At 47.7% G+C, this 14,166-nt stretch overlaps 5 protein-coding genes across 5 annotated transcripts; 4 read left to right on the forward strand and 1 right to left on the reverse strand.

Annotated features, from left to right (window-relative positions):
* Positions 1-3,645: 3,645 nt before the first annotated feature.
* UA08_01312 (hypothetical protein) lies at positions 3,646-5,584 on the forward strand (the record flags this gene model as incomplete). The annotated part of the gene is made up of 3 exons (XM_020260962.1): positions 3,646-4,669; positions 4,736-5,064; positions 5,138-5,584. 3 exons carry the CDS (start codon positions 3,646-3,648, stop codon positions 5,582-5,584), a joined length of 1,800 nt encoding a protein of 599 aa, XP_020123336.1.
* A 722-nt stretch (positions 5,585-6,306) lies between these two features.
* On the forward strand, positions 6,307-9,184 carry UA08_01313 (hypothetical protein; the record flags this gene model as incomplete). The annotated part of the gene is made up of 4 exons (XM_020260963.1): positions 6,307-6,351; positions 6,410-6,571; positions 6,629-8,734; positions 8,804-9,184. 4 exons carry the CDS (start codon positions 6,307-6,309, stop codon positions 9,182-9,184), a joined length of 2,694 nt encoding a protein of 897 aa, XP_020123337.1.
* Positions 9,185-9,594: 410 nt separating this feature from the next.
* UA08_01314 (hypothetical protein) lies at positions 9,595-10,101 on the forward strand (the record flags this gene model as incomplete). Its single annotated transcript, XM_020260964.1, has 1 exon — positions 9,595-10,101. One exon carries the CDS (start codon positions 9,595-9,597, stop codon positions 10,099-10,101), a length of 507 nt encoding a protein of 168 aa, XP_020123334.1.
* A 324-nt stretch (positions 10,102-10,425) lies between these two features.
* UA08_01315 (hypothetical protein) lies at positions 10,426-12,044 on the reverse strand (the record flags this gene model as incomplete). Its single annotated transcript, XM_020260965.1, has 2 exons — positions 10,426-11,047; positions 11,104-12,044. The coding sequence occupies 2 exons, from the start codon at positions 12,042-12,044 to the stop codon at positions 10,426-10,428; spliced, it is 1,563 nt and encodes a 520-aa protein (XP_020123335.1).
* A 605-nt stretch (positions 12,045-12,649) lies between these two features.
* On the forward strand, positions 12,650-13,990 carry UA08_01316 (hypothetical protein; the record flags this gene model as incomplete). The annotated part of the gene is made up of 1 exon (XM_020260966.1): positions 12,650-13,990. The coding sequence occupies one exon, from the start codon at positions 12,650-12,652 to the stop codon at positions 13,988-13,990; it is 1,341 nt and encodes a 446-aa protein (XP_020123332.1).
* Positions 13,991-14,166: the final 176 nt, after the last annotated feature.

Genomic DNA, 14,166 nt, shown 5'->3' on the forward strand with positions numbered 1-14,166 from the left:
AGGCTACTAAAAACCCATCTATAAAAGTATTCAATGTAATAGTATATTTGTGGGGACACTCTAAATGGATATTGAAATCCTTTGATTCGGATGATTCGGTCGTTAGGGGCGTGCCAGATAGCCTTGTAACGACATTCCAAAGAAAAACATGGTAAGACCAGGAGGCCACCAATACGTCAAATTCCAACAGATCTCGGTCAGCATTTATTTGCGGGAGCACACTCGAGATTCTCATCCCAATAATGTAGTTACGATATTTTAGGCGCCGACAAATGCATGCATGATCTTTCCAGGAGCGGCCCCGTTGAGGTGAAGCTAACGGTCCAAAAGTTCTGAAGAATAAAAGGTGAAGGCTGTTTGTAGAGATGAATTTTATAGGCTGCCTAATCCATTTCTTACATTTCTCAGCGACCTGGTCTTGGTTATCAGACAGCGCGGTAATTCTGCCGAACAACACAAGTTGCTGTAATCGAGCTAGGCAATGTCTTGTTAACGAAGCGTTAAAGACATTACCGCCCATGAGTTCTAGCTCCACGGGACATCGCTCGGTGGCAAGCAGCAGCTTCTTTTCGTAGTTCCATAGCAAATCGGTCAAGGCGAATTCTGGCTGCCGTCTTGCCTGAAAACGAGTCAAGTCGGCATTGAATATAGTAGTCAAATATGTCAACGATGACTTGTCTTTCTGTCATGACCGATAGATCTGACAAGGTTAGCTTGGTGATATCCTCGAACCATTGGCCGTATGTGAAGTTATTCTTTAGAGGACATTGAGTTTGCAATATCTCGTCAGCAGCCCTAATCTCGATGCTTGGGGCATTCTCGAGCAGGAGGAATGGGAGTAGGACTATATCTATCAGACGAAATCATTCGAGGACGACATCGTCCCACGCTTGGATTGGGAATGCTGAAATTAAGATCTCGCTTCGTTCGTCCATGCAGCCATGACCACGGCTTGTCAGATTCGTGGTCGTGCAAATGTATCACTAGGTGTTTGATTAGTCATTTAAAGTGCTGCAGAAATCGGATAAAGCTTTGGAGCCTTTCCCATAGGCATGCCAACTGCCCGGGATCGTGGCGGTCTGGAGATCGGATTTCCACCTCCAGTGTCATGAGGTGTAATGGTAGCTGCTGCAAGCCTCTGGCTGTCGCCTCTTCGAGTTATAGTATATCCCACTGGGCGGAGGGTTTGTTGCTTCCGCACTTAGGTAGATAAAATCCGGGATAACACACCCTGAAATACTTATTCAAGATGACAATTTTGAGTCTTCCTCCAGTACGCGCTTAAGTAGCCGACAATCTCTGCACAAAGTGCTTTATTATCTTGTAGAATGGTAAGGTCTGTCTTGTGTCGAAAGCGTCCAGAAGGCCGAAGGTAGATCATGTCGCGAAGCTCTGGTGGTAATTTGGAAAAAAGGCCCATTTCGGAGCTGGTATGAGCCATATTTGAAAGACACAAAGAATCACCTAAGTACCGATGTGATGAAGAAGAGAAGCTTACTACCGGAATATGTAGTAGTATCGGAAAGATGACATGGGCGAAATGGCTTTTAAACCACTTGCTACAGTCGGAAGCCTATTGACAACGGCTGCCTATCCAGGCATCAGGATGAAAAAAGACCATACCTGAACCCCTCGTATTCTTGAATTACATTAATATTTATACTTGAGAAACAGACCATCCCTTCTGGTACAGCATTGTGCTGCTAGGACCTCAGTGCCCCAGACAGCCAGTGTAGGTATCAGGCTTCCGTATCAGGCTTCCGAACCGAAATTGATATATTCAGGAAGCCCATATCGGCTGCTTCCTGGCTCCATACTTCTAAACCGAATTTTGCTGGATCAAAAAAGGTCGGCCGGTTCAATTTTCGTAGAACACGGAGCATCAGATATTGCTCCATAGTGATCGTAGAACGCGAAGTAAGATCAATGTTAAGTATTAGCCACGTTGGCGGACCAAGAACAGACAATCGAAATTCGCGAGCAGTACCGCTCTGCGCTTTACCATATCTCGCAGACAATCTACTCGCTGGACACTGATCTGATCGAGGCATCTCAGGCGATAGATGCTGGCATCGAGCAACGTTTTATGTCTCTCGATCGAAAATCAGAGCAACCCGTCTTCTTTACTCCATATAAGGAAGAACTTATCTCAACACATAAACCATCAGATGAACCACAATACCCAGCTTTAAGTATTGACTCCGGCTTCGATTCGTTTCACGATTTACAATGCATTCTTCAAACCTTCTTATATCAAACCCCGAGCCCAACTTATGATGAGTACTTGAATAATCCCCCAGGAATCAGGTCTAGAAAGTGTGAGTCCCCGTTTATTTTGTTGTGTTTCTACTTACCGTTTCCTAGATGGGGAGATTTCAATTTTGGCAACTTGTGCGAAATCAGATATGGAAATTTCAAATCTGGCAACTCGGGCGAACGTATTCACCATGACTGGGGGGTATTCAGGATATATTCAACACCACGAAAAAGTCAATTGCCTCATATGAAATGGATGATGTATAACGAAGTTGACGGACACGACGACAAATTAGCTCGGGGTGAGATCTTGAGTATCATACAGGTTATGATTGGCCGTTTGCATACGAAGCGTCTTCGTCCTCATGTGATAGCCCCAGTAAGTTGCTTTCGATAGTTACACGGTGAACAGCCTGCTGATACAACTCTTCGAAAGGTCATGGTCTTTTCTGTACTGTACCCATACCATGTTCGTGTCCTAGAGGCATACTATAATGGCAAAAATCTGATCATAGGGAAAACTAAGCTCTATGAGCGAATAAGAATATGAAGGGAGACGCTGGATGTGCTAAAACCATAGTTGCTGGGACATGCTACTGGTGAGACTACGACAATGTCAGTTTCATGAGGGATGGACGGGTTATCTGATGTAATGTGAGATGTGAATCGGCATTTCATATCGGAGGAATGCACTTGTATTTTATGAATTTCTAGTACACGATCAGAGTCTTCTGGATTTTATCTAGCCCAGCAGAAATTATAATGGAGAATGCTTGATGCTGATTCGCTCAAATTGCCCTGCCGCACACTTTCCAAAAGCAGTGACCGCCTTTGCGATCCACAACGCTGGAGAAGCAACAAGCTTAACTATAAACATTCAACAACACATGCTTTAAACGAGTCTCCGCTTTGTTCCCACTGAGTTGGCCCTCTATTTTCACTCATACGGCTCCTTAGTTCTCGCACGCAACGAGCCAACTGTGATCTCTCTGATTCTCCTCCCTCGTCAACGGCTATCCAGCCACCCCGCCTAAATGGAGGCATGACCAAAGCCAGTGACTTCACTGGGTTGCATGATATGGTCTTGATATCCGTGACCGCGGATTAGTGAGTGCTCTACATTGAAATTTGGGCATTTGTATGTAACTCCCGATATCCAACCGGCGTCTCTCAGTTTTCTAACAGGAGACTTTAAAACAGTGAGGTCACTTAGTTGAGCAGAATAGTATTTCTCCTCGTCTCGCCCCTCATACCCCCCGAAAACATCTCCCTGGGTCCTTTCAATCTTGGAATATTCCACGAAGTACTCCGTCATCTGAGAAATAGCAAAACCTTTCGGCCCATTGCAGTCTCTCCTTTTCTGTCTGAACTCTATCCAGAACCGCCGCCATGCCTTGCTTCAAAGGCCTGGCAGTTAGCATTCACACACCAGAAGGTCCCATTGCAGAGTTCTCCGTGCAGCGTCAATCTCGTCAGTCTCGAATCGCTTGCTACATACCCGTTCCGGCGCCAAAAATCACAGAGTCTGGGAAGGCAGAGTCATCGACCTTCGCTGTTTCGATTACCCTTCTCAATTCCGGACAGAACGTTCCGTATTCAACACCGAAACCGACGCCAGAAAACCCGAACCCTAAACCCCAGCTTGTTGGTGTAAATGATATCGACGACAACGGACAAGCGCATTGGATAAGCCCCTACCACCCGTTGACAGGTTCTCAAAACGAAACAGTTGCCGCATATATCTATTTTGATGGTCGACAGAAAGAGGAGGTAGCGACATTGTTGCGCCGAGGCGAAGAGACATGGGTCAATTCGCGATGGGTCAGTGTTCCTGACTCCGAAGGTGGTGGGCTTGCGGAACGCGAGTTCCTGTTCCGCGAGGTTGGGCTTGAAAGATGGTTGAATGGGTTGGACCTGGAAGGCAAAGACGCAGCAGCCAAGATTGAACGAAGGAGACAGAAGATGGAGAAACGAAGGTTACAAAGAGAGGCACAAGAGAGTGGCGATATGGAAATGGACGCCACGTCGTCCTCCACCAAACGAGAGAAGGGCATTATGCGATACGGGGATAATGCAAAAACCCCTCTACAAAACTTGTCAGACGATGATTTCTCGTCGGATTCAGATGACGACCCAATCCCCGAATCTGCCGGTCAGATTAAGGTCGCGCTGTTCAGGGTGTTAGCCTCTGGAGAGATTAAGAGAGGTGAATACTCACCGCAATTCGATGCCCATGATGACGATGATGAAGTGGGAGGTCAAGACGGAAATGGGGGTGCGGATGTTGATCATACCACCAGCTTTGCGAAACCCAAGACGCTCGATCCAAAGACAATCAGCACCCAGACCGTGACCGGCATTGATCCTACCGACAAGCCATATGCCGTGTTTACATTTATGTACCGTGGTGAACGTGAGTTTTTGCTTTTTTCTAAATATATTGCACGTTTAATCATTGGCGAGACTAACATTCAATCAGGGCAATTACAAAAAATGGGCATACTGAAACCAAAGACAGCCGAGGATACATCTGTCAAGAGAAAGTCTACCGATTTCTCAAAACTCGCACCACTCAAGCCAGGTGGTGCGGTTGGGTTCATGAATTACCGCGAAGGCGAAAGCGCTGTTACGGCAAAAACGCAGGGAAAGTCCAAGAAAAGCAGCGAAAGCGATATGGACAGTGACGAAGACGAAGATGACACTGTTGCAGAGAAAGCTGACGAAGATGAAGTCAATGACACTTCTAACTTGTCGCCCGAAGACTTGCGCCGACAGAAAGATTTGGCGGAAGGTGTGAGGAAAATCAAGGTACGTTGAGAGTAAAGTCATTTGATCTTGGGCGCAATAGACAAAGTTATAATTGCTAATTTGTCATGTGTAGTTGAAACGTCAACATTCAGCTGAACAAATGGGTGATACGACATCCACAAATACTCCTGCATCAGGAGCCACACCACCAGCTGCTCAAAGCTATGAATCATCGACACCCCCAGATACATCTGCTTTGGCCGGAGCCGGAGCGAGTGAAAACCCTAGCAGTCTTCCTGAAGACTTGAAGAATAGCGAATATATAGGCAGCCCATTGAAGAAGGCAAGAGCCAGCGTCTCTACAGCCGATGAGAACGGCCTACGAAAGAGGCTCGGAAGTAACCTTTCCAACAATATCAGTGAAGTACTGAAAACATCCAGTGGCAGTGACCCTGAAAATACGGACGCTGGCAAAAACGCCAGTTTTGGAGGAAGCGGAAGCCATTTCGGCGGGAGTGTAAATGTACCTCCTGTCGAAAGTATGCACTATCAACAACCGGACGAAGAAGAAGTTCTATGATCTCAACTCACTCATTTCCTCCTTATTTATTATCTATCATTATTATTTCGCTGGCTCCTCATCATTCTCGGTGCGAATGGACATTGCTTAGCTTTTTTATGGCCGCTTAACTTTGCATGCTATGGACGATTACTTGTCCAAAATAGGTGCTACATGATACCTCTTACCAACTAGCCTTGCTTTGCAGTTGCTTTTCTAATACTAGCCAAGTCTTCCTCTATCTATGTGATATTCTTACTGGCAGGGTGGGAGATTGATCTGGCCGTGGCGATTTGTTTGTCATTCTAAGAACAGATGCTTGTTTTTAAAGAAGGCTGGTAAAATATAGCTTGTCGTGAGTGATACTTTTGAGGAAAGACTTCTTGCTTTTATATTCATCCTTCGCCTTGAATAGATGCAGTCTAGGGACAGATCAATACAATCTTAGGTAAAGACAGGTAGTTCAAGATTGTTCCTCTTTTTCTTGCAACTGTCTCGCATTGTAAACTTAGGGCTTAGGGCAGTGCATCTCAAGAAAAGGTGGGCTACCCCTCCTCAGCATGTGGGCACCTAGTACCTACGACATGCAACAACTTACTCTTCCTCTTGTCATTATTTAAGTGAACCACACAAATTTGGAAATAAAGTGGAATTGCCGTGATAGAAACTCGGCGTGCACTGAAGCTATCCGATAGACCTGTCATATCTAAATGAACCGGCCAGAAGAACCAAGTTAGTCAAAAATGTCTTCGCTGTCAGACTCCACCTTGCGCAAAAAGATAGGACAAGTATGCACTGCGTCTGAAAGAAAAGCACAGCAACAGTTTTGACCATTCCATATTATAGCTGTTTGCCGTCGGTTTCCATGGTCTTACGCCGAGCTCTGAAATCAAGACTTTGATCAGAGAGTATGGCCTCGGAGCCATTGTCTTATTCAAGCGCAACATCCAGGATGCTGCGCAGCTACAGGTACTTTTTCTTTCTACGTTCTATCTGACTCCCATTGAAGTAAGTGTATGGACACTGACAAGAGTGGTGTAGGCTTTGACTCTCTCCCTACAACAGGAAGCCAAGAACGCGGGCCACGAGCACCCTTTGTTCATTGGAATTGATCAAGAGAATGGACTGGTCACGCGAATCACGCCGCCGATTGCAGCCCAGCAACCAGGCCAGATGGCCCTTGGCGCCACGCAGTCTATCGAGAACGCGTATGAAGTCGGGAAGTCTACGGGGGAGATGCTCAGCTTCTTCGGTGTTAACATGAACTATGCGCCGGACTGCGATATCAATTCCGAGCCCCTGAATCCCGTAATTGGCGTCCGTAGTCCAGGGGATGATCCGAGTTTGGTCGGTCGCATTTCACTTGCAACAGCCAGTGGGCTTCGGGATAGCGGCGTTGTGCCTACGGTGAAGCATTTCCCGGGCCACGGAGATACGGCTGTTGATTCTCACCATGGACTTCCAGTTATTGCCAAGTCGCGGAGCGAGCTTGAAAGATGTGAACTGATTCCTTTCAGGCGTGCAGTGGCGCATGGTATTGAGGCCGTGATGACAGCCCATATCGCTCTGCCGAAGATTAATAGTAGTCTCGAATTAAAAGGTTTGCCGGCAACGCTTTCTGCGGATGCACTAGGTATTCTGCGGAATGATATGAAATATGATGGAGTAATCATCACTGACTGCTTGGAGATGGACGGCATTCGTGCAACGTATGGCACTGTCGAGGGTTCTCTGATGTCCCTGAAAGCAGGCAGTGATAGCGTGATGATTTGCCACACTTATGACGTGCAAGTCAAGTCCATTGAGAGAGTCATGCAAGCAGTAAAATTCGGCGACCTATCGCAGTCAAGAATTGATGAGGCCTTTCGTCGGGTCAAAGCTCTCAAACAGAAATTCCTCACCTGGGAGCATGCATTGCGCACAACAACGGCAGATCTGTCACTGACAAATCTAGCTACTATGAATGAGAGACATGAAAATTGTGCAAAGAAGGTTTACTCCAAATCTACCACAGTCGTGAGAAACGATTTGAATACCCTGCCAATCTCACCGGGCACTTCTAAAGTGCTCCTACTTACTCCGGGTGGGAGAGTCCCTGTCGGAGGAGCTGTTGACGAGAGCGGATCCAAACACCGGACATATCTCGATGTACTGAAAGAAAATACCGGAGACAAAACATCTTCATCCGTGACTGAAATACTCTATCCAGATACGGGATTCCTATCAGACGAGCACTGGCAGGTTATCAAGGAAGAGGCCGACATAGTCATCCTAGCCACTAGAAACGCGAAAGAAGCAAAAGAACAGCGAAAATTGGCCCTGCAGCTGGTCAAGACCCGGCATGACCTGATCGTGATTGCTGCTTGCAATCCATATGATTTTCTCGATGACGTAGACTTATTCAAAACTTATATTGCGATCTATGAGCCTACCGTGGAAGCATTCGCATCTGCTGTTGATATCATATATGGAAAAGCAACTTCCAAGGGGAAATTGCCAGTTGCATCGAAATCGGACCTGAAGCCAAACGACAATTACGAGATCAAAGCTTATAATCCGTCCGAAAAGGATGCCATGATCGAAGGCATCACGAAGGTGTGGAAGGCGGCTCTTCCAGACTACAAGCTGCAGAAGGAGGATCTGGCGAAGGTGATTGACCAGTCGCATGGACAGCATTTTATCGCCCAAGAAAAAAGAGAAAATGGAGGCACCATTGTCGGATTCATCTTGGCATACAAAGCAGTCAAGCGCGGGAAACAATCAGCACACATTGCTGCCCTCGCTGTCGACCCCGCAAAGCAGGGTAAAGGAATTGGCAGTAAACTCCTAGCCGACGCACGAGAATACCTCTACGAACAGCACGGGATCAAGAATGTGCCACTGCGAAGCTATTTCCCCCGTTTCTGGCCCGGACTACCGGCTGACTTGCCGCGTGCAACGCGACAGTTCTTCGTCAATCGCGGATATCGACTGACTGATAGCAATGGTGGGAGCATAGCTAGATTAGATGTGAAGCTGAGCGCAGATCTTTACCAGGATATCAGGAACTTCAAGTCGCCGCAGAGATACCTCGAAAGAGCAGCAGCGGCTAAAGTTACTTACAAGGCTATTACACCGGAGACTTTTGCGGACTGTCTATCTGGGCAGAAAAGAAATTTCACCCATTACACGGTGAGTTAAGTCTAATAATATTCTTGGAGAGAGGGTGAAAACATTGTCTAATATCAGAAACCGAAATAGGGCTGGGTCGAGACGTACATTGCGCTCAATCCCGAGGACCACCCGTTCGGCATCATGGCGGCATTTGACGAGAACCACGGATCCCAAATCGGATGGACGCTAATGCTATCTCCAGAAGACGACTATGTAGCTCGAAACTGGGCGTTTCCGCCACTGGCAGGAGGTGGGAAGCATCTGCTCAAGACGGGTGTTATCGGGTGTGTGGGCGTGGACGAAGCGCATCGTGGCCGTGGTGTAGGTCTTGCGATGCTGTGTCATGCTATTGAAGATATGCGACGGAGGGGTGTGGAAGCGGTTTTTATTGATTCTACGAATAAGGTGGATTGGTATGCGAAGGTGGGCTTTTCAAAGTGGAAGGAATACTTTGTGGCTGAGATTTGATGTAAGCAAGCCGTTGCATGGATATAAAGAGGGAGTTCCATTTCATTATCAGACAAATCAATACGGATCTCTGTTAGATACTATGTCTATTCAGGGACAAGGTATTGGTCAGGAAGATGTGACAAAGCCATTCTTGCAGATGGTGGCACAATTTCAAAATCAGCTGACCTAGACTGCCCTAACTCCTACCAGGCAGGGATCAATCAGAGTAACTGTACATCTTGTGAACATACCCATAACAAAGATGAAAGACTAGCTGTAAGCATGTCTGTAGTCCCACTATCTACTAAACAATGAAGTCTAAGATATGAAATAGATATAAGACCAGGTCATCGTCCATACCAGACTGAGAACTATCTACATTCCCAAAACAAATCTTCAATCATCTCCAAAACTACAAGAGCAAAAACATGCCACTTTCAATCCGTCTTGTCCCCCAACCCATCGAACTCCGAAGCATGGCTCACGCGATGGCAGAAGCCACCCGGATCGAAGAAGCTGAAGCTGAAGCTGCGAGAAGTAATAACAACAGACAAGGGATGTCTCCTGGTGACGATGATGACGAGGATGACGATGAGGATGACGATACTACGGAATTCAACGACACTCACGTTTACAGCGTCCAAGAATTGATCCCCAATCTACATAGAGAGGAGAGCATTACACCAGTCAGTCGCTTCGATTCAAATTCGAGCTCGGAAAGACACATTGAAGAAGTTGAAAATGTTGATGTTGGTGTTGGTGCTGAAAATTCCGGTAGTGGACATACTTCCCTGAAGGCAAAGACGCGGGGTTGGAAAAATAGGGTCTCTGGGTTGAGGATGCGGTGTAGAATTCGGATGAAGAAAATGGTGAGGTCGATGAAGTCGGGGAGGACTGTGGTGGGTATTGTTGAATGGTGGAAACGGCGGCGATGAGAGATGCTCTTAGTGTTAGTTTCATGGAATCCTAGGTCATAGTAAGAGATGTTTGAAGTAGCATCTAAAATATATTATTTCTACCCGCTATAACGCATATATATCAAATATTTCCCCCCTTGTAAATGACCATATATACCCACCAGTATGAACACTTTCAATTATCTGTCCGCAGTCACGGAAATTGAAAATGGTGGGAAATAGTATCCAGACTTCTTATTTCTGCCCGCGATATCGCATATATACCGAACATTGTCATTTTCCGGAAATGACCATGAATACACACACTTCACGTTCACCAGATGAAAACTCCAAGTTCCCGATTCAAGTGTGTCTCACAACCTGTGTCTCAACATATTTCCAATATCTGTCCGCCGACATCGCTCGCAGCTGTTTGCCCTTCCATTCCATGAGCAGAAAGCTCATGCCGAAACCCCATGATAGGACGGCAACGGCAATGAATGTCCTTTGCAGCCCTTGGGCGTCAATCCAGGGGGTAATAGCATAACTAAAAGCAAAGCTGATTGTATTTCGGCATAATATCACCGAAACAATAGTTTCCCCGGAAAGCTCCTTGAAACAATCAACAGCATAAGCAAGCGCGTAGCTGCCGCCAGTGACATTGCAGTAACCACAGAGACCTCCCCCGAGAAGAACAACTGGCCAAGGAATTTGGTGATAGGCACCCACGCCCCAGATCAAAAGACCCGCAGGCATTAAAATGCAATAAACTATTAGTCCCCAAAGCCGTTGCTCAGGCTCACGGAGACCCTTGGAGCGTGATGCCAATTTTAGTGTCAACCAATCGGCAACAGGCCCCGAGACTATACCGGCGATACCGGCACCAATCAACGGCGCAACATATGAGAGACCAACGATAGCAGGGGAGAAGTTATAAGGTGATGCCGAAAGGATAGACGAAGTAGTAGCGTTGTAGACGTTGTACCTGCTTCACCGTTAGTAGGCGAATTAGAGACTATCGTAGAGTAAAGGGGGACATACCAAGCTAATGCAAATCCGTACATAAAGCCAGCCCACATGATATTAGGGAAGAGGAAGAAAATAAAAATAGGCCGATAACCCATTCGGACTACTTGTGACACAGAATTATGGCTATAAGACCATAATTTCATTTTTTGCCAGAAGGTCTTCTTTTGTCTCGCGACGGGTTCGGGTATCACGCCTGTGGAAGGCGAAGAAGATGATAGGTCGCGGGTGTCAGAGGTATCACCCTCATTCTCAGCCTCCACGCTTTCTCGCATGTACATCGATTCCTCGTAGAAAAAGAATGCAAGCACAAAATTCAGCGCCAGAACCAAAGCTGACCAGTGCTGCACCCAGTGCCATCCATAAGCGTCGTTCATAAACCCTGCAATGAGCGGGGCAATAAAATTGCTGCCACACAGAACAAGCATATACCATCCAATGTAGGTGCCCCGTTCGTGGGCGAAGAAAACATCTGGGATACAAATCTGCGGCAAGACTTCGACAGGAGCGCAGACAAGGCCATACAGACATCTCGCGGCGGCCCATGAAGAATATTGACTGATCCAAGCTGTCCATTCAGACACAGCGACACAACCGAGCAAGCTTAACAATATGATCGGCCGTCGACCGAATGTTAGCGCCAGAGGCTGCCAAATGATATTCGTCCATCCCGCCATAAGAAACAGGAATCCGGTGCCCGTGTTGAGTTGAGCTATGCTCATGCCTGTTTCGTCCGAAATTGGAGTAAATACCGAGTAAACTGAGGTCCCACCAATACCAGTCGTGAACACATAGAACAAGATCAAGCTGATATTTAACAATTTGCGTCTCTTGGACCAATTCAATGGGTCATCCGGGTCTGCTGAAGGCCTCGGAACCAGAATAATCTTGTCGAACTGTTTGCCAACCAGGTGCACAGTACCCGGAGGAAGCATTGTCTCAGACAGTGAGCTCATATTGAGTCCACGACAGGGGCCCTTGATCTCGGACAAAGCATTCAGTGGCAGAACTTTTAACTAGACAAATTAACCCTTGATTGACTGGTACCAAGGAAAAATTCCCCCATAAAGTACGGAGTAAAGTCACGCGGCGCTAACAAAGTGACTAGTACACAAGTTCAATAGTCATCTTAGAACAGCACAAGCTGGGGATACAAGGACGTATAAGAATGGTGGTCGTCGGATTGGGCAAATCAGGCTAGGGTGGAAAAGATAAGCTCAGAAATTGCGGATGAAGCCTGCGGCGTTCCTATTGGGCGGGCGGCGGCCGAATGTGCATGGGTGCCATGGGGGCTAGCCGGCTAGTGACTCTGATTTCCCCGCCCTCCCAAGCCTTATCTCTCGCTCTCTCGCTCTCCTTTGTTGGCAGAGCAAAAATTGCTCAAAATCAGCGCCGCTGCGAGCCACACTCGCACTCTGTCAATCAATCGAAAAATATCGTCCAAAATCTCCAATAGCCTGTTCACCGTCCACTTATTGCAGGATGCGTCTTATCCAAGCGAGGTAAGGGTGAGCCATTTTTTGATGAACACGCCGGTCGCTTCGCCGTCGTTCGCCAGACGATGGGGGCCAAGACCGCTAGCAAGCGAAAAGGAAAACCACGTGGGATTCGTCGGGACCGGGATTGCCAGAGCTGCAAACTTCGAGGCATCAAATGCGATCTAAACAGACCGCGGTGCCAGCCATGCGTGGAGTCTGGACTGCCATGTGGTGGCTATCCCCAGAGAGTCGTCTGGGCTACAGAGTCGAATTTCGGACAGAGGCGGGCCCGTGAGACCACCACCGCAACCACGCCGGCATTATCACAAGAATCGACATCACCGCCAGATGACGGTCCTAAACCGACCGCTAGCAGCACACCACACGAAGAAGTGGCCACGAGTTTGCCGATGCATGACCGATATATGACTTTGAACCAGTACAGTTTTATTAAACGTCTCACCAGCTTCTACGAACAAATCAAAGACGCCGACAGTCAATCGCGAGGAGGATATCTTTCGCCAGAAGCTGTTGAGCTTGTATCGCGGATATGGGATTTTATCCGTGCTAAGATGAAGGGTCACGAAACAGCAGACGACTCCACCCAAAAGCACCTGATAGACGCCGTTCACTTCCACGTCGAGGCATTGATGAGATTGACGGAAGCCATTGATAAGGCCCACCCAATTGCGTTATTCGGGATCGCGACATTTGCGTTTTTCGAGGTCTGCGACGGCTCCTTTGGAGAATGGCAATGCCATCTGAACGGGGCTCGTTCGTTGCTTGACTTCCACTGTCGCAACAAGGCAGACCTTGATCGGCTGTCGCATGAAATTGTTGGCATCAACGAGATTGTCGCCCATCTCGTATGGTTTGACACCATGGGTGCCATCGTTCGGGGCAGCAAGGGGCTCATTTTCGACGACTGGCATCGTGAAACCCTCAGTGATGGGTTCTTCGCGGGAGTTGGCTGCCCGCTCGACACATTCCATCTGTTCGTGACCCTAGCCAAGGCAGGGAATAACATGACGGCGCTTGACCTGAGTTTCGAGGCCTTGGATCAGCTGCTGCTATGCGGCGAGCCCAGCTCGACCGATTCGGCACTCATCGAGAACGCATGGCGCTGCACAGCAGCCATCGCCATCCTCAGCCAGATCGGCAACGCAGGCTCGTTATCGCGGCGGAAGGCGCTCTCCACCGCAGTCGACAGAGCATGCAGAGTCATTGCCATCATCCCGCCTAGCTCGGGGATATACATCCATCTGGCGGCCACGGCCTATCTAGCTGGCATACACGCCACGCATCCTCGACAGTGCGAGGTTGTGAGATCGTACTGGCGCAATTGCCGGGCATCAGACTTCCCGCGGTATCCGGACGGACAAGCCAAGTGCGAAGAGAAATGGCGCGCAGAGGGTCTGGCATGAGATTTGAGCATTGATTGATGAGTGCACATTTGTAAGAGTTGTAGATACCGTAACTAGCTGGAAACCTTGAAACCACCATGCATATGCATATGTATATAACCTTGCGTTCTGCATTGTATTTTAGGTGCCCTGCTTTTTCTTCATGCGTTGGCGTGCATTGAATAGCTTCAGCGTGA

The sequence above is a fragment of the Talaromyces atroroseus genome (genome assembly GCF_001907595.1).
Source record: "Talaromyces atroroseus strain IBT 11181 chromosome Unknown scaffold_1, whole genome shotgun sequence".
Classification (NCBI taxonomy): domain Eukaryota; kingdom Fungi; phylum Ascomycota; class Eurotiomycetes; order Eurotiales; family Trichocomaceae; genus Talaromyces; species Talaromyces atroroseus.